General features: G+C 37.4%; 1 protein-coding gene and 1 long non-coding RNA gene across 5 annotated transcripts in view; one reads left to right on the plus strand and one right to left on the minus strand.

The window, feature by feature from the left end:
• Positions 1 to 27656, plus strand: part of nckap1 (NCK associated protein 1) — a 43179-nt gene that overhangs the window by 11913 nt on the left and 3610 nt on the right. For 2 of the 4 annotated variants that reach the window (XM_005809520.2, XM_005809522.2), the window contains 27 exons: positions 5574 to 5684; positions 11462 to 11554; positions 13125 to 13181; positions 13316 to 13458; positions 13563 to 13653; positions 13888 to 14025; positions 14186 to 14234; positions 15319 to 15475; positions 15578 to 15634; positions 16137 to 16233; positions 17868 to 17974; positions 18092 to 18224; positions 18347 to 18428; positions 18951 to 19009; positions 19126 to 19271; positions 19374 to 19506; positions 20209 to 20328; positions 21361 to 21500; positions 21670 to 21801; positions 22907 to 23125; positions 24410 to 24540; positions 24661 to 24758; positions 25278 to 25371; positions 26017 to 26099; positions 26293 to 26373; positions 26456 to 26549; positions 26624 to 26740. In XM_005809520.2, the coding sequence (XP_005809577.1) occupies positions 5574 to 5684; positions 11462 to 11554; positions 13125 to 13181; positions 13316 to 13458; positions 13563 to 13653; positions 13888 to 14025; positions 14186 to 14234; positions 15319 to 15475; positions 15578 to 15634; positions 16137 to 16233; positions 17868 to 17974; positions 18092 to 18224; positions 18347 to 18428; positions 18951 to 19009; positions 19126 to 19271; positions 19374 to 19506; positions 20209 to 20328; positions 21361 to 21500; positions 21670 to 21801; positions 22907 to 23125; positions 24410 to 24540; positions 24661 to 24758; positions 25278 to 25371; positions 26017 to 26099; positions 26293 to 26373; positions 26456 to 26549; positions 26624 to 26740 (2962 nt within the window). The remainder of the gene's footprint in view (positions 1 to 5573; positions 5685 to 11461; positions 11555 to 13124; positions 13182 to 13315; positions 13459 to 13562; positions 13654 to 13887; positions 14026 to 14185; positions 14235 to 15318; positions 15476 to 15577; positions 15635 to 16136; positions 16234 to 17867; positions 17975 to 18091; positions 18225 to 18346; positions 18429 to 18950; positions 19010 to 19125; positions 19272 to 19373; positions 19507 to 20208; positions 20329 to 21360; positions 21501 to 21669; positions 21802 to 22906; positions 23126 to 24409; positions 24541 to 24660; positions 24759 to 25277; positions 25372 to 26016; positions 26100 to 26292; positions 26374 to 26455; positions 26550 to 26623; positions 26741 to 27656) is intronic. The other 2 variants (XM_005809521.2, XM_005809523.2) reach the window with 1 other exon arrangement.
• LOC111606514 lies at positions 1558 to 13866 on the minus strand. Its single transcript, XR_002752058.1, has 3 exons — positions 13753 to 13866; positions 2032 to 2142; positions 1558 to 1934 (listed from the first exon to the last, which is right to left on the minus strand). It is a non-coding gene; the product is annotated as an uncharacterized LOC111606514 (long non-coding RNA).

Raw genomic sequence — 27656 nt, forward strand, 5'->3', positions numbered from 1 at the left:
TTGGCTGATACCATTTTTTTTGTCTGAAAAAATTGGTATCAGCCAAAATCGACCAATTTTCTGAGGACAGTGGTTGACTTTTAGACTTTTGTTGAGGTAGGTAAGATTGGCTTCACGTGTAAGTATCAGCCAATCACCGATCTCCCAAAATTAAGAGAATCGGCACCGATAATTCGGTGCACCCTTACTAGAATGTATTAATCATAACTCATTTTGATATTGTCATACTGTATATTTTACACCCAAACTGTATTCAAGCAAACATGCCATAACACTGATCCGTTGGTATATGGCAAAAAAAAAAAATTGCTTGTGTTTGCAGCAAACGTCCAAATGAAGGACTTAATGTTTTGCTAAAAATGTATTTTGAAATCTTCATGTTCACTGTGGTTTAGAGTAGGGATACACCGATTCACTCTCTTCACTTCTGATACGGATGTCTGAGGTTTAGTATTGAGCGATATCAAGCTTACAGAAAAACAGTGCTGAATTGGCTGAAACGTTTCTTTTCTTAAAAAAAAAAAAAAAACAGACATAAATCTACTGAATTAGAAATTTATTTCATAGCTTTGCACCAGCACAGCACATATAATACACCAAAGGCTTCAGAATCTTGGTCAATAATGTAAAAACAACACAACTTTAATTTGTTCAGTCAGTGCAATTTGGAGAATAAAAACATTGATAACAAATAGGAAATTTTTTATTGTATTTAAATATCATTGAATTGCTTTAATTTGTTGGATAAAGCAACAATTAATTTCTTCTGCTACTAGAATAGTACTGCATATTGATTATTTGTTATAATATTCAAGTTCCATACATATTTTATTAGGCGAGGAAAGCGGGCAATGGCATTCTTTTGAAATTATTTATTTTGTTTTTAAACTACATCGAACCTTGATATTGGTAACCAGCCTATACCGTTATAGTGTAGACGGATTTACACCCACCTTTTAGCCGTTTGCTTTCTCATGGGACAAGAAATCGACATGTAAACGCAAGGAAAATTGGCACCATATAAAAATGTTATTTTGGAGGGACAACAGCAAAACAGAAATTCATTGCTTTCTCTAAACTGTAAAAGTCAGTATCATATTCAGCCTTGGTACACAAAAATCTTTAAGTTCCTTTACTTTCAAAATAATTTGGTACTTTGTGAAATCAAAGTTGGGGGGAAAAAAACAACCAAAGACCACCCTCTCTGGAAGCGGACCGATGCCAACGTTTCTTCCCAGTTACAGTAACAAATTTTTTTATTGAGTCAATTATTCTTAATTCTTATTTTTCAAACAAAAATATATATTTTTTGATATATCACAAAATGGAAAATAGACACTTGACACTAAAATTATAAGTAGATATGAAAAACGTAGATGAATAAAAAGTCAAACAATGAGGCCAAAGAATTAAAAATGTCAAATATGATAGGATTAAGATTGAAATAAACAACATTAGGTCTCCGAAAGGAAAAATGTCAGTTTTAAATATTTTTTGTTTGAATTTTCAAACAAACACAGTTTCAGCCTATGAAAGCATGGATGGCTCAGTTTGGATTAATCAGACTCTTTATTGACCATGTTAGTTTGGAAATATAAAAGATGAAGTCCTGAAAATTGATCAAAATTGACGTGAAGAGATTATTATTTTTGACATTGAGATAGCTCTACTGTAAAGATAAAAAAAAAAACATAGTTGGTTGTAAAGACAAGACTTTTTCACACAGGAGTACAAAAAGTAAGCAGATAAAAACATAAGCCAAACCCCTTGACTTTTACATAATGTGATTTCAAAGAAGTTTGGCTTGGAACAAGTAGAGTAATGCCTCTCAAGTGGTTGAGTTTCTAATGAGCAGAGACCGTCCATTCTTCAGAGCTGTTATTCTTTTCTTTCCCAGCGGTTAATCTGACTTAGTGAAAATGAGAGATCCCGTCCTGTGAGAAATGACAGACGAAAATGAATTCACCTCAGGGAGGAGGCGGTTTGCGGCAGCCTCATAAACCACATCTAGTAATTAGCAGACTTAATTACTTTTCAGATGTATGAAGTCTTTCCTGGCTTTTCTGCTGTTCGTTCTGGGGTTCCCTGGCATGTGTCTGTCGGTGTATGGACCCCTTGAGAGCCTCGGCTGTTAATTGGTACCTGGAGTGTTAAAATGACGGTAGAGGCCAGAATCAGATCCATTCTAGTATCCAGGAAACTGCCCCCCTATTTTATTTTCCTATCCAATAATGCTTTTTTTATCTTCCTCTCATCCCATCTCCCTTCATTCACTGCACCCCTCTTTGCATCCATTTCTCCACTCCTAACTCAAACCCAGATAACTAACTTATCACACCAGCTTTCACCAGCACTAATGGCTCCACACCATTTATATGCTAAATTACTCTTATACACCTGAAACAAAATTTGTTATGTAGTTATGTCAAATCAATTGAGGAACTGTTATGTGATATAGTTTGATTGCACATGTACTATTATTAGCAAACCAAAAAAAGCTATTCCATTTAGGCTTTGCACCATACGTTGAGATTTAAAAAGTTTACACACTTGGTCTCCATGTTCACAAAACTTACCTTTTGGCAAAATTTTGTTTATAGTTTCTGCTCCAAATTTGATAAACATTGCTACTCTACATAAGTGTCAGCATTCCCTTTATGTCACAGAGTAATCTGCTGTTGGTGTTTAACAGTGAATGGAAGCAGTCGAAAGTCTCACATGGCTACATGCTATCAGTCCATCAGCTACTTTTGAGGTTTTGGCTGTATTACAAAAATGTAACTGTCAAAATATTATTTCGTTAACAGCGTTTCACACAACAGATAGTATCATCACAGCACGTCATTCAAATAAATTACTTCCAGGTAGTGCTGCACATGTGGTTGCTGCAAGGGAAGTCAAAATATTCACTGTGGGTCATTCATTTGGCCCAGACACTACTGAAGATTATCATTGAGTTTAAAAGTGACTGAGCAAAGTTTGGAAAGAGGGCTGTTTATATTTCAGTGCATTTCTGAGACATCAACACATTGCATATAGTCACAGGATAGGTAAATGTAACAACCAAAGTAAAACCTTAGAAGCTGCTCAGAAAATATGTGGCCACCTTCCTGCTCTGGCTCTATTTTGAAACAGTAGCATGAACTACGTATCCCTCAGCCTTGGCTTGTTCCCTCCCTTTAAGCCTAGTTTTCTATTGTTTCATAAACATGCAGTTAAAAGTATTTAGAACAAGGGAAACAGTTTTTGGTGATTGAGGAGAAATCTGCCCTCCCCCTCTATATAAGAAACTCGCCAACATTTAGGTTGTTTTTACACCTCATAGTTCGGTATATTTGGTTTGATTGTGGACCAGAATTGCAATGTTTGCTCCATTTTCAGTTGGCACGGTTTGCTTTAACACTGCACTGTGTCAAACAAACAAAACCCATTGAAAAATCTGTTCACCTGTGGTGGCGCTGTACCAAGAACCACTGAAGGAAATGATAAGAAAAACTATGAAGAAGATGTTCAGCACAACTTCCTTCTTCACACAATGTAAACAAAAATTTAGTAGCATCAGATTTTAGTGATTGGTTAGTGCTAGACTTGCGCGTTTGTTTTGGTTGTATTTACCCAGAATGCCCTGCGCTTTAACCTGCCTCCTGCTTTTGGAATTGTCTCCGGTCAATATCTATATGCTTATTCTTGTACCAATATGTCAGAGATGTGGATAACTTGTTAAAAGGAAGTAGGCCAAGTACAGTTGACACACAATAAAACTAAAATTTTAGATTAATTGTTGAAGCTTTCACAGCATTAGCTCATTTAACAGTGGCTAAAACTCCTAAATTTTATTCCCAACTGGTCAATGATTAATTATTTGAAAGAAAATGTGTTAGTGTATTTCTGTGTTAAGACAGTAGGCTATTCACAGTATATAAAAACCAAAAACTCTGCAAATAACAGTAGAAATGTTATTTAAGATGGATACTTATTATTACATCCAGAATCTAAACACACTTTGAGTTTGTTGGGAGCAGTGCAGGAAGGATCTCCTTTAACGCTAGTTTGTGCACTTTGGATGCATCAGTCTGTCAATAAATTAGCTACACGAGATACATGAACAGCATTTAAAACATTTTTATTAACAATTTTAAATTTCATTTAAAGGTGATGTAAAATTGGTTTCAGGTGTTGTAGATAACTGTACACTGTTCTTAGTTAATCTTGCTAGCATTTTAGCTTTAAAATGGATCAACGACAACATCCAAATGTAAAATCCTATGCATTTTTTAGTTGGTTTAAAGTCAAAGGCTGTTGTCATTCTTTTTTTTTCCCCCTACCTGCGTCCAGATCTGTTCTAGATCTGTATTTATTCTAATATTATTAGAAGCTTTATTTTCAGCAGGCACTTTTCAGTTTGTTTGTGCAAACCTGTGTTGCTAATTGCTGAGGGAGCTAGTGGAAACTTGTGTGATCTGTGGTTAGATTATTTTTTGTTTTTAATAATGACTTTCGTTGTAACTGTGACCTGATGCAATACGAACTGAAGTCCAGGCTCATATTGTGGTCTTGTGTCTGGGCTGTGGGTATTTTTAGCTGTCAGCACAGTTGTAGTTTTAGTTTTCTACTGTCATTTGTGTACTGGCTTAATTTTTTTCTAAATAAATATTTTCAGGCTTAATCCAATAAGAAACATAAAGATGGCGGCCTCTGTCTCGGGTGTATGCATGTGCCATATTTTCATCATTCAATACTACGATACCTATAATGCATGTACGCTGTTGCTTCCCCCTGGGTCGAACAAATACTGCTACACTTCTACAGGAATGAATGATACGCTTCCGCTCTGCAAAAAATTCTGCTGATCTAAGTACAGATGACATGTAGCACTAAAAAAATCCCACTTCTTTCTTTTTACTTACTTTTTCTTCTCTGTACATTGCTTCTCACCTATTTCATGTCAACTCTGTCTGTAAATCACCACCCGTCACATAGTTGCATTAACCACTCAGACACACTTTGAATCAGAAACGCTCTCCTCTGGAGCTCCCTCAGTGGTTCTCACCATTTTTATGGCTAATTCTTTTGGATTTGTTCTTCTGCTTTTTCTTAAACAAATTTATTCCCAATTATTAAAGTACTACTTAAATATGAACTGCCGTATAGCTGAGAACCACTGCTGACTTCAGACACTTGCTCAGGCTAAACCTGGTTTATCCAGAAATGAAAGCCAGTTTTTAAACATTAAGCTGTGAATCTTTACTGACATGTGAATCTAAATGGGAAATGCACTGGTCACAGAAGTGTCTAGTTAAAAAAAAAGGTTAAATCTAGTAAATGCCAGCATATCCTTTCACCACCCTCTTCTTTAAACTCTGGCATGGGATAAACCAGGATTGACTGCAAGCACTAAACCATTTCTGTTGAATAACTGGGTGTAACATGTCCGATCTACAAGGAAAGGCATGTCGGAAAAGCTGAAACAAAGCGCAAACAGGCCGTTTTGTTTCAGTGGGAAATATTGCATGTATGTAGATATATTTTTGTTTCTTCTCACAACCTCTGTTTTTTCTTCTTCTTCTTTGCAGGCATGTGGCGACCCAAAGGCCAAGCCCTCCTTTCTTGTCGACAAGAACCTGGAGTCGGCTGTTAAATTTATCGTTAGGAAGTTTCCTGCCGTGGAAACGCGCAATAACAACGTAAGTGTTGGAGGATGTGAATGCATAGTGTTTTTCGGCTTTATTTGTGTAGCTTGCAGTGTTGTATAAAGTACTGAAATCTCAGAGTCAAGTAAAAGTACAAGTACCTCTCCAAAATACGACTTTGGTAAAAGTCCAAGTCACTGACTGAAATGTTACTTGAGTTAAAGTCTTAAAGTATCTGAAACTTCTTGTACTTAAGTATGGAAATTACTGTAAAAATGGATGTACTCAAGTAATGTAATGAAAAGTACAAGTAAAAAGTAAAACAAGGCAAATGCAGTTTGAATGACTTTTTTTATATTTTGGTAAACTTGTCAAATACACTTAAAATAATGAACCCAACCAAGTGCAGGCAAAATTAAACCTGCTAATAAATTGTTCCAGTTTTAAGGAGTAGCACATGTTAATGGTTTGTGGTTTTGAACTTGCATGCCTTTCCTATATCCGTTAAATTTAGTCTAAATTGCTATCGCTATGGCTTCTGTCCCTTGAACAGAGGAGTCTAGGTAGCCTGCTACAGTCAACATTAGGCCTAAGCTAAATACACCAAGTGTGGAACTGAAACAATGCCAAACAAAGTTCATTTATACAGGTAACGTTATGCTCAAGATTTCACAATAGTGTCTAGTGACCAAGCTATAGTTACTGAAACAGGAGGATTATAACCATTTCATAAGACGTTACCTCGATGTGTTTCTTCAAGTTGGACGGGGAGTTTTTGTAAGATAGAATTTCCACATCTTCGGGCAGGAATAACATAAACTGCATGCGGTACGACGAATCTTTAACACCCACGAAAGAGTGTATTGTGTTTAAATAAGGCCAGGGGCTCTCATCACCAGCTGGTGGTTCCCCTGGAGCCGTGTCCGTCGTAGTTGCAGTCGTTGTGGTCTCCGTCTCCTCCTCCATGTGGCTGCTGCTGATTGCGAGACTTGCTTTGTGTTTAATGGGAGAAGTGAAACAGGTGTATCCTATTGGAGGTGATGAACAAGCCCAGGCAAGCAGGCTACCGACTTTGTTGCAGTCAATCAGTAGGTGGGGTCAAAACACTTGCGTTTCTCTCTCTCGCTTTTTTGTAACGAGTAACTAAACCACACATTGAAAATGTATCGGAGTAAAAGTACGCGATTAAGTTCGGAAATATAGTGAAGTAAAAGTGAAAGTCATCAAAAATTTTCATACTCGAGGAAAGTATGAAGTACTCCAAAATATACTTAAGTAAAGTAGTGAAGTATTTTTACTTCGTTACTATACAACACTGGTAGCTTGTGTGTTCCAGTGCGTAACTACAACCTTAACTAACAGATCAACCGGCTCTTAAATCGGTCCAGATTTTCTTAAATTTGGGAGATTGGTGATTGGCGCCCACCCCACTGTTGCCAACGTAGCGATTTTTTTGTTGCCTTTTAGAGGTCGGTCATCTGCCAGAAAACTACAATTGGTGCATCCCTACTACAAACCATTATTTATTCACCTCTGGTTTGAAAAGTCTCACCAATGACTCAAACGTTACTATATAAAGAAACCTTTTGGACAAAGGAGATTTCAAGCATTGCATTCAAAAGCAAACGCATCCAACAAAGTCATGATGGTATGATGGCATCAGATGTGTTTTATTCTTTTTGTTTATATTCTGTTAATTTATTGAATGGCCTTGGTGTTGGTTTATTTAGATAAACGTTACCCTGAAATTGAAACTTGTTTTTGGATCTCCTGCATTTGTATTCTGCAGATTGAGTAATTGCTCTCAAAGACAAATCTATTCACACGCTCAAAGAATAATAACAGTTCAGTCAATCTGTTGCCTTACTGATTACCATTGGAAGCAATGTTTGTTGTCTGTCCAGAAAATTATGAAATGATCGATGCATTTCACTGTTTCCAACCCCTGGGGAGTTTAATATGTGTGAATAAATGCAGTTCTCCCACATTGTACGTGTGTGTGTTCATGTATTGAGTGAATTAAGCTCTGATTTTAACTCATCCTAATAACTCTGTCAGCTTCACGTGTTAATTTGTGCCTTCTGGCCCCCTGCTGTTAATGTGAGCATCATTTACCAGACAGCGTTGTTTATCTGTAAAAACTCTGTGTTTGTGTGTGTGATGCTAACTGCTTTATTCAGTATAACTGTGCAACGATTGTCTCTTACGTTGTTTTTTTTTTTCTTTGTTTCTGTGTTTGTTTGTGTTCTGCATGCTAATCTTGGCTTATTCCGGACTTGTGCTTTTTGGTAAGTTTTTTTGGAACCAAGTTTCTGTAACTTTTGAATTTTTTTTTAATTGATGTACCTAAGTTTTGTAATGTAAATTATCTGTAGCTGTGTTTTTGAAGAGTTGAGGTGGGGTTTTTTGCTTTGCTCTGCTGTTGTTGTTGGCAGCGATCTTTTTTTTTTTTTTTACTTTCTCTCCTTCATCCACTGTGTGAGTGACTGTGTGGCTGGGAACTACCTGGTATGACAGCTCCTTGTCCTTTTCTGGTTGGTAACTAGGTGACCTCTGGTTCCTGTTTGGGTGACCAGCTGCCTGCAATAAGGAATTCTGAAGAGCACTTTTTAATTTTTTTAGAATGCATACCTCACTGTAATTTAGAAAAGTGTCGAACATTCCCAAATTTTTTCAGTCTCCGACTCCAAACTGCAGTTGAGTTTTTTATGAGTCGACCAAAGCAAAGTAGTTTATAGTCGTGAAGTGGAAGGAAAACAATACATTATTTCCAACATTTAAAAATACTAATGGTGTAGAGGTGCAGGAAAAGGGCCATTTCTTGTCCTGGGAATTTTTAATCGATTCAGAATGCTCAAAAATTGATTTTAGTCTGCTCAATTTTTTTGTAAAATTATATTTACAATAATAGTAATGTTTTTTTGTTATTTAAAAAAAAAGCCAGGCAGCTAAGCTAACCTAATACTGGTGATTTAAGTTACAGAATTTTATGCACAAACCTACTTGGGTTAAATATGAACTAATGGAATGTGATACAGTATTGAACCTTGTAGAATCATTTTAAATAAATGTTTACACTGAAGTTTCTTCTTGTCAGTCAGGATTAGGGTTAAATAGAAAAATTGATTTCTGAATTAAAAATGTTTTCTGAATTGGAAATTGTTAATCTGTAATATAGTGAATATTGTGTTTGTCTCTTACTACATAACCATCTTTCTTTACAATATCGGCTGCATCTCCTTTTGCAAAGGTCTCTAGTAGCTTTAGACTTTCTGAAGACTAAAATATTTGGACATTTTTTAGTCAGATTTTATGGAAAACATCTGAGAGTAGCAATTTTCAAGACTTGCCACTAGGGATGCACTGATTCCAGGTTTTTGGTTGACCGCAAAACTTTATAAACCCTGGCCTGCCCATACCAGTTTTTTTTTTTGTTTTTTTTTTAATTGTCAGAAAAGACACTAAATATAGCAACAAAGTTGGACAATTTGAATACAAATGTCACAACTTTCCCAAATTTTTATTTTCAGGAGATTCTGGAAAGCCACATCGTTTTCCTTCCACTTCCCAGGTGTGCACTGCTTTAGGTTGGTCTGTCTGGCAAAGATTTGTGGTTATACAATGTGAAGAAGTTTAAGGGGCATGAATAAGATAAATTGGTTGGATATAAAAAGTAAACACCAATAATAGTTTTATTTTTGCTCATGTATTTTAGGTTCAGTTCCATGTTGCAGCAGTGCTGTGTCACACACCCTCTATCTTTTTATTTCATGGGCTTTTCTCCTCTACAGCTACTGCTTTCTCTTTAAGCTTCATTTCTGATATCAGATGGTGTAGGAGCGGGTTTTAATTTACAACATTGACATTTTTTTTAATTGAAGCTTCACAACGTCTTGCTCATTCCTCTCTTGACGGTCAATAATCACCTTGTGGTCATTATTATTTTTTTGCTTTTGGCAAAATCTTTCCAACATGAACAACTGCAAATGGATAACGAGATTCTCACTGAATGATGGTCTGTAGTTTCATTATGTTATTGTGTGACACAAATATAATTTACAAAGTATATAACTTTTAAACCACGTTGCCTTAGGAAAAGTGAATTGTAATCTTAATGTTTCTACACCTTCACAATTTTACAAATTTTGCAGCCGAAATTATTTCCAAACTGATGAAAATGTAATTTTTCTGGTATTCCAGGTTCCATATTTAAAGGATGCCTACCCTAGAATTGTCTGCCATAAACCCAAAGTGAATTTTACATATTTTGTAGTTTAATGTGAATATAAAATCTGGAAAAGTTTATAATTTTGACTGTAAATGTGTAGGAACCCTGTTAAAAAAAAAAAAAAAAACTTTGACCAGCACATCCTTTTAAACATCTCTATAATTGCATACAGGCTCATTCCTCAGGATTCTTCTTTTAGTTCGAAGCTGAACAAGCTTCAGATTTAATTCATTTTATTTATATTGCAGCAACTGACAACAAACGTTACCTCAAGGAACTCTACAAAACAAACACATCTCAGGTTTTCCCCAAGTGTATAACAAGCCTGACGAGATGCCAGGTTTTACTTGCCAGATCCACTGGCTCATTACTTAATTAGGATTTAACTGAAAGGCCTAAAATTGATGTTGTTTATTTGAATTGTATTTTATTGTGTTTGCCTTTTTAAAACTCCATAGTTGGTGTTTAAGTATTATCAACAATGCCTTCCAATCTAGTTAAAGCACAAAAAACATAATCTGATCAGTCCAATCATAAGATATTTATTTTCTATTAAATTTACATAAAATCTAAGTTTTTCTTCAGTTTCCAGCAGGGAAAAGGTATACAAATATATTCTAAGATCCATGCAGCCTGTCAATAAGTGAAGTACCCTTGTGCAACAATAGGTTTGGCCTGGGTAAGAATAACTATTAATAAATACTGAAGACAGTTATTAAGAAAACTAGTCATTTAGATCATAATTACCAAATCAGGACACCACCTGATCACCAGGACAATAATGGCCAAATAATTGTAAATGCCAGCCTGGTAAGTAGGGACAACGTCTCTGATTAGAAATCTGAAATTCAAAAGTTGACTTCTTCAGAGTCACAATTAAGTCAAGGTTAAGGTTTACTCTTTCAGCCACAATCGGTTACTTGTAATAAATGTATTGGGCACATATTTATGCAGGGAAACTCCTCCTCCCTGCCAAAACTGCATTGTGGGATTAGTAGTTCTTGCGGCAATTTCTTTGTTCCCTGTAGCTCAGTCCTTTGTGACTGGAGGCACAACAGCACACATCCATAAGCATACACACATACATAAACATGTTTAAAATGATATTTAAAAGTAAGTTGTGTCAATAAATTTGAAAGTTAAGCATTGTTTCAATAGAATAAGTGATTTTTGCTAGTTATCTTTGGTGCTAGTAGTACTAGAAGTTGTCTACCAGACGGCTATCACTATAACAATGAGGTAAGAGCATGAAAGAGATTTATAGACCAAATCAGTGAATGACCTAAATCATGGCCAAAATGTGCTTACTGGCACTAGAGCTTCTCAATTGCCCCTCACTCACAAAAAATTATTGTAGGATTATATTTAACATTGTTGCCTAAAACTCTTGTTTAAATGCCGTGAAGGTTATGGTATTTTTTTTTTTTTACTTACAGTTATTGTTCTGTGAGAATCTCAAATGATGTATGCTGAGCCTTGAACGTAATATAATGCTTACAAAAAACTGTTGTTCGTGCGGAAAGATGATTTTCCCAGCAAGCAAAGTAGACATAAAAATCTAGACAATATTGCAAATTCACGTTCATTCTGGTGTTTTTCACAGCAACAGCTGGCTCAGCTGCAGAAGGAGAAGTCTGAGATCCTCAAGAACTTGGCTCTCTACTATTTTACCTTTGTGGATGTCATGGAGTTCAAGGTAGGAAAAAACAAGCAACCATCCACGAATACTTGAGACTAAGACTCGTCTGAAAACACTTATAACCATTTTAATGGTTCAAGCTTCAAATATACCTGAATATGTATGAATACACACATTGGAAACCATCTTGTCACTACCACAGAGGTTAATATTTAAGTCTTCTTTATATTTACTCTTAGGGGTAACATCCAATCATCTCAAAGAAAAATGAATGCTACTCCTTGTTTCATTGCTTTGCAGACCCCAGCCAATAGCATTGCACTTAGGTATTTCCTACTGACGTTTTAGATATGATCTATGAAAATAAACATAACTAAACACATTTTCAGCAATTAATATGGAGTTATGTTCTGTGGGAAAATCTGCAAATAGGTGAATCTGCAAATAAGTCATATTTGTAAGCTAATATCATGTCAAAATTTCTTCGCCAAATAACTTATTCTTTTATTGAATCTTGTTTAGTGTCCTTCATTGGATTAAATTCTTCAATTTTTAAGACTATAGGCACATTTATTCTTTAACAAATAGGGTTTTAAGTAGTTCATAAAAGAATCGACATGGCATTTTCTCCTCATACTGGTCACCAGATTGATCTGTGAAATGACATTTCATTCTTCAATCACAATTTCTTGCCAGTTTGTTATTCCAACATCTCTCTGCTTCCAAAAACAAGATTTTTTTTCCAGAAAAACTTGCTGCCTCACCCTACCGTCACAGTAGCTGCGTTTTCATTAACCAAAAATATTGCAAATTGCACAGTGGCGCAGTTGGTAGCACTGTTGCCTTGCAGCAAGAAGGTCCTGGATTCGATTTCTGGGTTCTCCCTGTGCATGGTGGATTCTCTCTGGGTACTCCGGCTTCCTCCCACAGTCCAAAAACATGACTGTCAGGTTAATTGGTCTCTCTACATTCTCCCTAGGTGTGTGGGCATGTGGGGAGGTGTGTGTGTGTGTGTGTACGTGGTTGTTTGTCCTGTCTGTCTCTGTGTTGCCCTGTGACAGACTAGCGACCTGTCCAGGGTGACCCCAGCTCTCGCCAGTTTCGGAAAAATTCACTTTTTTTTTATTAAAAAGTTATTGATTTTTCAGCTGTATCGAAATGTGATCAGCAACCAGATCACATTTCTACTGGCTGGAAAGATGAAGAAGACCATAGAAATATTAGGAGGATGATGGCGCGGTGTGTTTTTAAATTACTTATCACGTGAACTAACGAATTCACGCGTGATTATAATTTAATGGAGATGCTGCCATTAAAAAATTTTGTTTTTTCAACATCAACAGAATATCTACAAAGTTTTGGCCTAATTTATAATTGAAATGCAGCTACTGTCTCAAAAAGAAGATGATTGTCATTGGTGGGTAGGATGTGGTAGTGTTGCATGGGAGCAAAGGAAGAGGTTGATTATTGGCAACATTTAATGGGAACTAAACAGGCTTTCCTACATTATAAAGGTTGTTGCTCAAAAGCACTGTTAAAATGCATAGATAACCTTCCACTGCTGCTTATGTTTAAATCACCTAATATTAAAGAAAATGTAACCAGTATTTTTCCTGCATATCAACAGGACCATGTGTGTGAGCTGCTGAACACAATTGATGCCTGCCAAGTCTTCTTTGACATTGTAAGCAGTTGTTTCGATTACCATCCTAAAAAGATGCCTTTCTACACTTTCAAAGCTATTCGTCACATCTGTTTTATTGATAGTGAATTGTTTCCAACTCTGTGTTTTTTTTTTTTTGGTTTTTTTTTTGTCAGACTGTGAACTTTGATCTGACCAAGAACTACCTGGAACTGGTGGTGACATACACTACTCTGATGATAATCCTCTCCCGCATAGAGGAGAGAAAGGCCATCATAGGACTGTACAACTACGCCCACGAGATGACCCACGGAGCCAGGTGACTGGTGCAGGGAATAACGATTCTGATTCCATGCGCCCAGTTCTAATAAACCCAAATTGAGGTTATTATCTCCGTGGTAACTGAGGCTGTTTGCGTTTCAGTGACAGAGAATACCCCAGGCTGGGTCAGATGATCGTTGACTACGAGAACCCTTTGAAGAAGATGATGGAGGAGTTTGTTCCACATGGAAAGGTATAAAATTTGCCCTTATTCAGTATAATAATATATATATAATTATACAGTATATAATTCTATCTAATAATATATGAAGGAAAATGTTGATTTTATTACCGGCCAAATAAGTGGTGCATCATGAGTTTTCCTGAATTTGTTGGATGATTTGTGAAATGTTCATGCATTGTATGACACACTTCAAGTTTGGATTTGTTAAATGTGGCCCTTCCTGTCTTGTCTCTTTCCTTGCAGTCGCTGTCGGATGCGTTGATCAGCCTTCAGATGGTCTATCCAAGGAGGAATCTGTCTGCCGACCAGTGGAGGAACGCCCAGCTGCTCTCTCTAATCTCTGCTCCCTCCACAATGCTCAACCCTGCTCAATCAGACACTGTTAGTACTCAAACAATTCAAGATTTGTTTTGTGAAGACATATTTTTGTAACATTTTTTAAGCTTTGACAAAAATATATCTGGCTTTTTTGGTCATAAAATGAACGTTTATACGAAGAATAGGACAAAAAATAAATCTTTGACTTTCTGCCCATCTTTAGATGCCTTGTGAATATCTGTCATTGGATGCCATGGAAAAGTGGATTGTGTGTAAGTACTGTAAAAGCTTTACATACTGGATATCTGTTATTATATATGTCTGTTATTTTCTCACATTTGTAGATTAAAAAAGTCTTACTAAAAGTTGGATACAGAAAAAATACACTACACCCTCAATAACAATGTTCCCAGATAATAATGTTGTTTGAACTGCTAGAGCTTGGCCTACCAGTTGGTGCACATGTGAGTTGGTATACTGTGCCTTGATATTTTCGTGTTGTCATTAATTTTGCAATATTAATTACAGTTGGGCAGTTTGAATCTGTTTGCAGCTGTTATTGTTGCATTGACTCATGAATGGATGTAGATGATATAGAAGATCCCAGTGTTGTAAACATCAATTTACACTGACTGGTCTTTGAGGACTGCATGTATAGTAAAATGTATCCTGATGACTGTCCTGACTTCTGCTATGTTGACAATCATTTTTTGAAAACAATAGATATTTATATTAAAAAGGTATGGATACAGAAAATTTACCAGACACTAAAACAACCATGCCAGGACAGTAGGTGGCGTTATGTCAACTTTTATTGCCTGCCAAAAGTAGAGATTGACTTGGTGACCGGTGGTTGACTGGAATCAACTATTTTCTGCTCAACTGTTTCTATTTTTGGAAAATCTAAGCACTACCAGTGCACTAGCAAAAGTGACTTCCAAGTCATTACTAAATGAAGTAGACTGAAAATGTTAGCTTGTTAGCTTGTTTTCCCCAGAGCCCTGTTAGCTGTGATAGGGTTAGGTTTTTGAACTGGAAGTTTTGAACTAATTCTGAGAGAGAAATGGGAATTGGCTGCTTAAAGCCACACAAAAGAAACTAAGATAAGATAAGAAACCAGTGGCAAATCTCTAATCATTGCATGTCTGGTCAGAGTGTAATCAATAACCAATAATCTTAGGTCAATTTTTGTTTGAGAACTTGGGATAATTTCTCTCAACTTCTTAGCACACAGCTTCTGGAAATTGAAAATCAAAATCAAATGACGTTTGATCACCACTGGTGTTTGCCTAAAATAGGGGAGAGGGGCAAACGCAGCCAATTAAAAGCCTAAGTAACTCTCTGCTCTCCCTGCAGTCGGCTTTATCCTGTGCCATGCCACGCTGAACAGCGACGCGGCCGCCCTGTCTCTATGGAAACTGGCCCTGCAGAGCTCCACCTGCCTCTGTCTGTTTAGGGACGAAGTCTTCCACATCCACAAGGCTGCAGAAGACCTGTTTGTCAACATCAGAGGGTAGGAGCGCCGCCACGTGACAAATATTTCCAAAGTTTCACACTCTTGCAGCGACAAAAGGAGTAGGAAGAGTTTTGATTTCTTCGTTTTGCTTTTCGACAGGTATAACAAACGCATCAACGACATCAGAGAGTGCAAGGAACAGGCGCTGTCTCATGCGTAAGTGAAGCTATAATCCTGTTAGGATTCCTTTCATCATATCTTAGCTAAAACTTTAAATATACAAAATCTTACATTTTAGTTTTATTTTCTCCCTCCCACGGCCTACATTTTCTGTATTATTAATTTATATTCTTGTTCTCTTTATGGCTTTGCTGTTTGTTTTTTTTCAAACCTGTCATTTCAGCTCCTCTTCCTCCCTGCTGAGTCTTCTTGAGGGAGTCTAACTCTCAGACATCATCTTCTTTTACCCTGTTTTATCCTCCCTTCTTTGTCTCATCATAGCTTTTATCCTTATTACTTCTGCCATGTTTCCCTTTCATCTCCACTCTCATTGTTCTGCCGTCACTCATCCTCTGCTTCCTTTCTCTCCTCTTCGGGATTGTCCTGAAAGTGTCAAAAATGCCGTTTTAATCACGCCTCTTGTGTTCAGAGTGCCGCTCTGACAGCCTCTGTGTGTGTGTGTGTGTGTGTGTGTGCGTGCGTGTGTGTCTGTTTGCAGAGGCTCCATGCACAGAGAGAGGCGCAAGTTTCTCCGATCGGCTCTGAAGGAGCTGGCGACTGTTTTAGCCGACCAGCCTGGACTTCTAGGCCCAAAGGTAACATCACATTCTCTGAGGGTGTTTTCACACCTGATAGTTCAGTTGACTCTGTTTGATTGGGGAACAAAGTTGTCACATTTTCAGCTGCTGTGGTTCTTTTTCCCAGTGCACTGTTTTTACATAATGTAAAAACATTCGATGCCAATGTGATTTTTGGCACTGAAGACATCTTATGGAGCCAATTTTAACTTTAACAATCACATTTAGTTGCTTGTTTCTTCAGTATTTGGATAAAATATAAAACGCTGTGGCTCGGTGGGAAGAGTTGTCACCTTGTAATTAAAATATTGTTGGTTTGATTCCAGCTTGCTAATGTCACATGTTGATGAGCAGCTTAGCAAAAGCATTTAGTCCAACGTTACCCATCAATCAGTTAATCAGTCACATTTATTTGAATAGCACAGTTCAGCAACAAAACAGTTCAAAGTGCTTTACATCATAAAAACACAAGAATACAAAGTCATAAAAGACACTTTACAGTCAACAACTGAGAAAACCAGTAAACATTTTGTTGAGTGCCATCATCAAAATCACCAATACACATCAGATTATTGATTAATGTGTCATTGATTATGTTTCAAAAGCAATTCTGAACAGCTGGGTTTTTAGCCTTGATTTAAAGGCACTCAGTGTTTTGGCTGTCTTACAATTTTCTGAAAGTTTGTTCCAGATTTGTGGTGCATAGTAGCTGAATGCTGCTTCTCCATGTTTGGTTCTGGATGCAGAGCAGAACCAGAACCAGGAGACCTGAGAGGTCTGGAAGGTTGATCCAACAACAGCAGATCTTTAATGTATTGTGGTGCTAGGCCGCTCAGTGATTTATAAACTAACAGAAGTATTTTAAAGTCTATTCTCTGACTGTAAAACCCTTTGAATGTTTTGTAGGACTAGAAAAAAATTCTATATAAACTCAGCCAATTTAAATGTTATGTAAAGTTGCAAAAGTAGGTGTTTAACTCCTGTGTTTCAAAGTTTCTAGTGCCAATCAAAGATTGACTCCATTCAATGGTTGTAACTACCAAATATTTTAGTTTTAGCTGACTGATTTATTTTGACTATTAAAGGTTTAATCAAATAAAACAAAATTGGCAAATTCTGGAGATTTTTCATTTAAGCCTTTTTAAGACAATATTAGAAATTGGTTAAAAGATGCAGATAACCAAATTCAGGTCCTTTTTTTAACTAACAAAATAACATCTCATTGCCTGACATTCAATAACACCATTCCTTGAGTGAACTCTTGATCGTTTGTAGCAAAGGATGCATCTGCAGTGATAAAAATAGTTCTAACATCAACATGTGAAAAGCTCAGGCCCTTCTGTTGGACTCGGTGTCAGTAGAGTGAAGGGCAGATCTGTTTAACTTTTTGATTATCAGATGAATAATTGAATTGGACTTAAAATAGTTGGTCAGCATTTCAGATATGGAAAACAAAAATGAATCAATAATTATTGATATCGGCCGATATGAATCGCTTTTATCGTGATGCATTTTTCAGCCGTATCGTCCAGTCCTGCATATGCCATATACTCAAACTCTATTGATTTGTTTGGTTAATATATTTTTTCTTGGAAGTATCTTCTGATGGGTTCCTGTTCCCTCCCTGAGTCTCTGTGGTCTGGATCCTCTAGGCGTTATTCGTGTTCATGGCACTGTCGTTCGCCCGAGATGAAATCATCTGGCTTCTACGACACGCAGACAACATCCAGAAGAAAAGCACCGATGATTTCATAGACAAGTATGCACACTGATTAACCATACACACACACACGCGCACACACATAGTTTGCTGTCTTTACAGCTGGTTAACTGCTGTTTTTCTTCCTGGCCTGATGAGTTTCGGTGTATTTTTCAGACATATTGCAGAGCTAATCTTCTACATGGAGGAGCTCAGAGCTCACGTCAGGAAGTACGGCCCTGTGATGCAGCGATACTACGTCCAGTACCTGTCTGGGTTCGACGCTGTGGTTCTCAATGAGATGGTGCAGGTAGGTAGAACATTTTGGCTGATAACTAGCTGCTTCCTTATATTCACATGTTTAGCGGTCAGTCACTGTTTTCTGGTAAACATTTGTTCTTACTTCAGTTCTCTCTGGGTTTTATTAAACAGAACCTGTCTGTTTGTCCAGAGGATGAATCTATAATCATGTCTTCATTTGTTAACACCATGACCTCTCTGAGCGTCAAACAAGGTAAGATAGTGAAGTCATCTACTTGAATGTGAGCTTTTAAGAGTCATATATGATGCACTACCAACACTATAGATGAGCAATATAAATATAAGTAATCGTGATAAATTGATATATTACAATTCCAATAAAATTGACAAATGTTTTTAAAAATTCATTGCTATCTTTTATTGGCAACAGATTTTGTGTTTATGACTTTTTTGATGTTAGTTTACAAAAGGTCCCACAAGCACAAAATACCACTCTTAAAAATAAGACTAACACATTATGGTTGGAACCATAAGATAATCGAGGTCTGTGCTTTCATTTGCCACATCATCTTTGAAATGTTTTAAAAGGTTTTTTGAGTCACTTAAATGAGTTTTCAAATGTCTTCTGTACATTAGAAAACAATGAAAAATCTCCTCTACAAACTAAGTCTGGTGTTATTTTTAGATGACAATTTCTACAACTGTTTAACAGAGCTCGGCTTTTAAAGGGATGTTGGGTCTATTTTTGAGTAAATAACTGTTTGTTGCCTTCCAGTGGAAGATGGAGACGTGTTTGACTTCAGGGGGATGAGACTGGACTGGTTCAGACTGCAGGTAAAAACAGCCCAGAGAAGACTTTTCTACTTTGGGTTTGGGATTTGTTTCTGTTTGCTTTGCTGGGCCTTTTACACATTTTGTTTTATTCACTTCCTGCCTCTCTCCCCTCCCAGGCGTACACCAGTGTTTCTAAAGCTAGCCTCGGTATAGCCGACCACAAGGAGCTTGGCAAGATGATGAACACCATCATCTTCCACACCAAGATGGTCGACTCTCTGGTGGAGATGTTGGTGGAGACGTCAGACTTATCCATCTTCTGGTGAGTAATCCAAACCTGACAAAAAGTGCTTTTGATGATTAAAAATATTTTACTTATAACCATCCCTTACTTTTAAAAAAATATATATTATTATGTGTGCAGTTTCTACAGCCGCGCATTTGAAAAAATGTTCCAGCAGTGCTTGGAGCTTCCCTCCCAAAGCCGCCACTCCATCTGCTTTCCTCTGCTCTGCGCACACTTCATGTCCTGCACACATGAGCTCTGTCCTGAAGAGGTGAGAGAGCTGACAATCTGGGGTTTATTGGTGAAAATGTTTAAAAATGATCATTTTATGAGAGCCGCAGCCACACCTTCTTGGAGTTTTATTTGTAGAAATTAGACATGCACCAATCCACTTTTTTCTCTTCCAATGCCACTAATGGTTTAGTATCAGCTGACACCAGTCTGGTACAGAAAAACAGCTGAATTGAATTAAAACACAGACATAAATGAACTGAGTTACAAATTTATTTGACAACTCTGCTTCAGTACAGAACACCTAAATACACCAACAGCTTCACAAGCTTGGTCAAACATGTAAAAACAGCGACTTTAATTTGTTTGGTGAGAGCAATTAGCAGTATAAGAGCAATATAAAATAAATAATAAAGCATGATGTTTCTCAGAGCACAAAGCATAGAATTACTTCATAGATCTGTCCATATGGAGCAGATAAATGATCTAGAATTTTTATAAATATCAGGAGTGATACAGATATTAGTATCAGTTCGGTTAATGTCTAGTAAAAATAGTTGGAAACAATTCACCTGAGCATGTTCAGCTACTTTGTTTTGTTCTGCTACATAAAACGAGAATATTGTTTCTGTAATGAGAAAAGCTAGATTAAAAAGGCTTAGCAGGGATGCACACCTTTGCATAGTAGAAATCAACCTGCTTTTTCATGAACTTCAGGTAATAGTTTGTCATCTTTTTCCAGCGTCACCACATTGGGGACCGAAGCCTGTCGTTGTGCAACATGTTCCTGGATGAGATGGCCAAGCAGGCCAGAAACCTGATCACCGACATCTGCACAGAGCAGTGTACGCTCAGTGACCAGGTGAGAACACTTCAGCCATGCAGAAATACTTTTATTTACTGTCTTTCCCAAAGAGCGATAAGATCAGTGGCTACCTCAGCATCTAATAATTTAACCTGCAGCGGTTTATAGGCCTGAAAGAGGAAGCTGTTGCTCTCAGTGCAATTTAATGGTTCCAAAATCAGGACACAGAGTTGATTATTAAACCTTGACTGACTCATTTGCGCCAAATAACCAGATCTGACAGATGCAGTTTTCCAATATAAGTGATAGCAAAGCTACCATTACCGTTACCATTTGCAGGTTCTTTTGTGTTTTATCATATGTTTAGTGGTAAATGTTAGCCTTCAGTCATGATGACTTGCACTTTTTTCTGGTTTATAGAAACTTCACAGCACAAAGGTATAGACAGGAAATATCAGAGCTAAGCTTCCCCTTATGTAGTGAAGCTTGTTTTTCCTACTTTTTTTCTGCAGCAGTTAGTTATAAAACTGCATTGTTTGATATTCCATTGAGTCACTTAAAATGATTTCATGTTGGCTACATCAGTGTACAGTAACAACAGCGGTGGGTACACTACTACTAATGCACTTATAGCTTTAGTCATGCTTTAGCATTAGCTTCTGTATTTAGCAGAATGCTAATGCTTGACTAGGTATACTGTAATGCCCCTTTCTCTATTTAGCAGAAATACAGAAAGGGGTTAGGGCTAGTTAGCATTAGCATAGCTAATGTTTGTGATTAGCTTTTTAAGATTAGTGTAACTAATATTATAGCTAGCAGCGCTAGCTAAAAGCACTGCTAGCTTTTAGCTAGCAGCTTTTGCACTGCAATTGCAGTGGTCACTGCAATTGCAAAGCAGGCAATTGTATTTCTCAACATTTTAAAGTGAGGATTGTCTGAATTTCTAACGTCTGTCAGTTTTAATCAGGCCTGTTTGGCCTTCCGGTTCTGAAGCAGATGGTGTATTAATATTGAAGTGGCAACATTTCAAGCAAAGCACCAGTAATGTCATGTCTGGTTTTTGACTCTTTGTTCCTTTTCTTCCATCAGCTGCTGCCCAAACACTGCGCTAAAACCATCAGCCAGGCTGTGAACAAGAAGAGCAAGAAGGCAACAGGAAAGAAGGGGGAGCCGGAGAGGGAAAAACCCGGAGTGGAGAGTATGAGGAAGAACCGGCTAATGGTCACCAAGTCAGTACCAAAACCAGCTACTGTCCATCTACCGGACTATCTTGCTTTTTATGTTATTTATAGTGCAGTCATTTTATTGTGTTACACTTTGGCCAATAAGCCTTTAATTTGACTTTAATATAATCAATAATGATTGTTCTTGACTTCCTGCTTTTCCTTATTTTTCCAGTCTGGATAAACTCCATACAGCTCTATCAGAGCTCTGCTTCTCCATCAACTACGTCCCCAACCTGGTGGTGTGGGAGCACACGTTCACACCCAGGGAGTACCTCACCTCGCACCTGGAGATCCGATTCACAAAGTAAAACTGCTACACACACACGCCCACACACACACACACACACACACACACACACACACACACACACACACACACACACACACACACACACACACACACACACACACACACACACACACACACACACACACACAGCAAACCTTAAAGAAATTGTTACTTTTGTTCAGTTTAGAGTTTCTGAGCCTGCAGCATGTTTACAAAGTCTAAATACAGTCAAGAAAAGCAACTCTATATGGTTTTAAGTTTAATTGCAGCCTTAGATGGATTAAAACTGAAGCTAAATGCTGATGTTGAAGCAAAATGTTGACATTCGTGTGTGTGAACACTGTTGCTGCCAATACATCTGGGAGAGCTTATAAGGTTACTTCCAAACCCCCAAAAAAGTCCATCATTCAGCGTTAGAGAGAGGGTTTTTACAACTGGAAATATTTGCCCCTGGATGGATGAAATTTTTGCTGCCAACTTAAAATAATAATAAAAATAAGTAATAATAATATGCATAATTAGGATGAAGCTTTAGTCTTATAAAATCATTTTCTACAAAAAGTTGTATTCTATGAAGGGTTGAAAGGAACAGAATTAAATGAATACAAACATAATTGAATTATTTATTAAATGGACCAAGAAATACATAAACGTTTAATCACTTCATGATTCCTGTTGCTGCAGGAATCTTGCATGTCTAGAGGTGGAGCTAACACTGATCTGTTGAACTCCACCAGTTCAGCCTCGTTGTTTTATAAAATATGTCATGGCTGCCATGATTTTCACTTTCTTTTAAATAATTATTTAATTAAACAGGTATTTATTTCATGTTGCGTTTGATTAATGATTTAATGATGTATCTATTTGTCACTTTTAAGCCTAAATGTAAATCTATCTAATGAGACTTCAATGAAAATGTTCCAGTGTTTTATGATGTTTAGTGCTAGAAAAAATTCAGTAGCTGGTAAAAACATGAATTTCTACATGATTAATAAAGACGTGTGAATGATTGATTGCTTATTATATCGCTTGAAAGAAAGCAAGAGAGAGAACAGAATAAACGTTGCAATAAAGCGTCATTTTGACCTCTGACCAATCCACCTGTCTGTTCTGCCTGCAGGTCTATAGTTGGGATGACCATGTACAACCAGGCCACTCAGGAGATCGCCAAGCCCAGCGAGCTGCTGACCAGCGTCCGGGCTTACATGACGGTGCTGCAGTCCATAGAGAATTACGTCACCATCGACATCACCCGAGTTTTCAACAATGTCCTCCTGCAGCAAACACAGCACCTGGACAGCCATGGGGAGCCCACCATCACCAGCTTATACACAAACTGGTGTGTTGGATTATAGATCAGAGTCAGTTTAGCAACCTTCAGTCAGCAATATGTCAGGCTGTAACTCCCACCTCCATCAGGATCCCAAACTTTTAAAGTGGACATGTCATGGTTTAAATCCTTCCTTTTCAAATGTAAATCATTTTCTCATGGTCTATATAAAGTAGAACTGCAATACTTTGGTCTGAAATCTGCAGACCCCTCATTTACCTGTTCTGAGGTGAATTTTAGAGCAACTCGTTTTGCTGTGGTCTTTATTAATGTGAATGAGACATTTTACGCCCCTCTAGCTCACACAGTGTTCCGCTCCACTCCATTCGGCCATTTTTGTAATTTGATAGCAGCGATACGACTATCTACTGGAAGAAAAACTTTTTACTTCCAAGTTTATTAAAGAAGTCAACAATTAAGAGTCTGATCCAGAGCAGGAGAGTGAAGACGATGATCCTGCGGAACCATGCTTCCCAGTAGTGTTATCAATGTATTTACACCCTCACCACCCATACCAAATACCTGGAGCATGTCAGATACTTATTAAAATATTAATGCTACCACAATATGAATGAAGTAAACAAAGCCTCAACAAAATTAAGGGCAAAATTGCTGCAAGGAGAAAAAAAATAGCGAATTCACAAAACTGATTATCCAGAAGTTATGACCTTGTTTAACAGTTCCACAGCAAATACAGTGATAGAGAAGAAAACATGGAGAAAAATAAAGAAACTGAAACATAAAACCTAAAAAGAATATAAAGATATCTACGTAGCACCGTGAGAGAATACATTTAAATTCTTTGCACTATTAGACACTCAAAATACACAAAAAATGTACCAAATGGTGGTGGCAAATCCTTTTTCCCTGCTTGTTGTCAAGGTTACATCTCAGCAAATTATGATGGAGTATTAGGGCCATACTAAGAAAATTAAAAAAAATTAAACTACAGGAATAAAATCATAGTATTACAAATACAACTTCATTATTAGTTGTAATACTATGACTTCATTCTGGTAATATTATGACTTTATTCTTGTATTATTTTGACTTCATTTACTTATTCTTATAATTTTAATCTTGTTTTATTACGACTCAATTATCATATTTTCAATACTATCATATTGTTCTGGCATTATTTTAGTACGACAATGCTCGTAATACTATAACTTTGTTCTCTTCATTTTATTTTTGATTTTTTTGTACGTCCCAGTAAATAAACATAGTTTTATACTTTATTATTATTCTGTTTAAGTGAAGCGAGTACTGAACTTCTGTTCTGTGTCCATGCAGGTACTTGGAAACTTTGCTCCGTCAGGTCAGTAACGGACACATCGCCTACTTCCCCGCCATGAAGGCCTTCGTCAACCTGCCTACCGAGAACGAACTGACGTTCAATGCCGAGGAATACTCTGACATCTCTGGTACCCTCATGCTTTCCATCTAATGTCTGGCTGTTTTGTGTTCTTCATGTGTTCTTACTTAGGGAAGAGGTTTAAGCATGAATGGGAATGAACTCGTATGTATTTTATTGTGTTTTTCAGAGATGCGTTCCCTCTCGGAGTTGTTGGGGCCGTACGGGATGAAGTTTCTCAGCGAGAGTCTGATGTGGCACATCTCATCACAGGTTGCCGAGCTAAAGGTAATAAAAATCACAGAAGCTACTTTTCAAGATTTTAATATATTTGTTTCAGACATCCAGCAATTTTAAACCCACATTATGTCTCTGAATGTTAAGTGAGGTATCCCATGTAGGTTACTTTGAACTTTAGGAAGTTGCCATTTTCCTACTCTATGATCATCATTCATTCATAAAGAATGATTATCAGTTGAATTGAGGAATCTCCTTGTTGAGATTATTTTGCGCTCAATACTGACCAACCCTACAGCTTCAAATAGTCTCCTTTAAAAACCATGCCACTCATTTCCTTCCTTCAGTTACTTTTTTAACTGGACATGTCATGTTTTTAAATCCTTCATTTTCACATTTAAATCATTCATTTATGATATTAGAAAGTGGAACTACAATTCTTTGGAAATCAACATCCTAATCAGAAACTGGGTTCAGTCAGGGACTCAAAACCCATCATGTAAAAAGGTTTTGATCCAGTACATCCTTATAAAACCTGTTGTTTTTCTGTCTCTCTTATCTTGTTTGTAGAAACTGGTGGTGGAGAACATGGAGGTGTTGACACAGATGAGGACGAGCTTCGACAAACCGGACCACATGGCTGCGCTCTTCAAGAAACTCACTTGTAAGCACAGACACATGAAAGATGTTAACATGTGAGCAGTCATGTTATCTGTGCAGTCATCCAAGATGACTGCTGTGGTTTCCACTCGTCATATTTACTAAAGAAATGTTGGATTTATAGTTTATGCAAATATGAACACAGCGGTTGTTGATTTGCTAATTCAAACAGCCACTTTACTGATGATCTGTTATAGAGTTTGATGTGTAGATCCCCCTTTTTAATTGAATCAAAACACCAAATTCCACAGCACACCTACATGTTAAGGTTGTCAAAGTCAAGCTAGCATAAATAACCTACTTCTCTCCCCCTCGCAATTTCTTTTAAAATGAAAACTTTTCACTGACCTGTGAGATGTGATACCCTTGGACCTTGTTATCTAGTTGTGGTAGTGTTGACAATTAAGAGCAAAGCATCCTTTTGTCTTTATATATCACTTAAGATTCAGTGCTACAACTAAAACCAAGAGTAATCATTGTCAGTGAGCAGTTTTTTGCCCATCATCTTGATTCTTATCAGGATAAATCGTCCGATGTCTTCTTTCTAGATATTTGTACTTTGAATCTATTTGCTGTGAAACATATCATCGAATAACATTTGCTCCACCTCTTTAGTGTGTTCACGTTCAGTGTTTTTTATGTTCTGTAGCTGTGGACAGCGTTCTGAAGAGGATGACCATCATTGGCGTTATTTTATCCTTCCGCTCTCTTGCACAGGAAGCTTTGAGAGATGTAAGACTCACACACACATACACACACATACACACGCACACACACACACACACACACACACACACACACACACACACACACACACACACACACACACACACACACACACACACACACACACACACACAGACCTTTAAACCCACGGTGGTGATGTGAGACAAATACAGATAATCCGGATCTTTCCTCCTTTCAGGTGTTGTCTTGCCACATTCCTTTCCTGGTCAGTTCGGTGGAGGATTTCAAGGACCACATCCCCCGAGAGACCGACATGAAGGTCGAACACACTGACACTCAAAGTAACACCATCATGTCTTCCTCCTCTCATGCTGATGCGAATTAATGTTTCCCGTCGCCAGGTGGCCATGAATGTCTACGAACTGTCCTCGGCTGCTGGTTTACCCTGCGAGATTGACCCAGCCCTGGTGGTGGCGCTGTCCTCCCAGAAGAGTGGTAAGTTGGAAACACACTTGACATGTCAGCACAAGCCTGTTTTCTAACAACATGGTTTGGTTGGTGCTTGGCAGAGAACATCAGTCCAGAGGAGGAGTATAAAATCGCCTGTCTGCTGATGGTGTTTGTGGCCGTTTCCTTGCCGACCCTTGCTAGCAATGTGATGTCACAATACAGCCCTGCCATCGAAGGTGAGTCACTGAGTTGTTAGGTTGCTTGTCATCATTTTTTTAACAAAGGAGTTGAGATTATATAAGTAAAAAAAAATCAAAGCAGAGGACCCAGTATGCTACCCTATGGGACTGCCATGGATCATAACCTACAGCTGATCGTGATGTAAAGCTTCCATATTTCACAACCTGAAATCTATCAGTTAAATAGGAAGAAAACGTCTGTAATGCAGAAAATAAACGAGATGCAGTGGTTTTGAACTAGCATGGACCACACATCTCAAATAAAAAGGACTCCTTCCCTCTGAGCTGAAGGTTTAAACTTTGAAACTTCTCTAAGTTCTGTGCCTCTGGTAAGGCGCAGACCCACCAGTGGATGGGGACATTCGCTACATTAGAACTTATGCAGCAAATATGTTTCCATCTCCACTTTAGCACATTGACTGTTTTTCACAAAGGAAAAAACTAACTCAGCCAAGTGTAACATCTTTTATGCAAAATGAAGGAAGTTACTTTGAATTCTGCAGTGTCCATCAACCGTTTCTAATGCGATACTGCAAAATGCACATGAAAAAACGGTGATGAAAACATGACTAAGTCATGACTTGTGTAATTCTTTTTAAGATGTGAAAAAATCTAACTATTTTAACTTTAAAAGGCTTGATGTTGAATTTTCATTGTCTTTCAAATAGTTGATATTTTTAAGATCCAAATTACTCACATTTACGCTAAAAATGTCACGTTTTCCATTACATTATTTCGAGACTGTGAATATTTTACCCTCCATGCTTACCTTTGAGATTTTTTTAAATGCCAATTACATTAATAGTAATAATAATAAACTTTACAGTTCACGGCAGTTTACAGCCTAAAAGCAGTAATGTGCAGCATTTACCGTAATCTTGGCATTTAACAGTTTTAATGGCAAATAAAACTC

This window comes from Xiphophorus maculatus, chromosome 22, assembly GCF_002775205.1.
Source record: "Xiphophorus maculatus strain JP 163 A chromosome 22, X_maculatus-5.0-male, whole genome shotgun sequence".
In the NCBI taxonomy this organism is placed as follows: domain Eukaryota; kingdom Metazoa; phylum Chordata; class Actinopteri; order Cyprinodontiformes; family Poeciliidae; genus Xiphophorus; species Xiphophorus maculatus.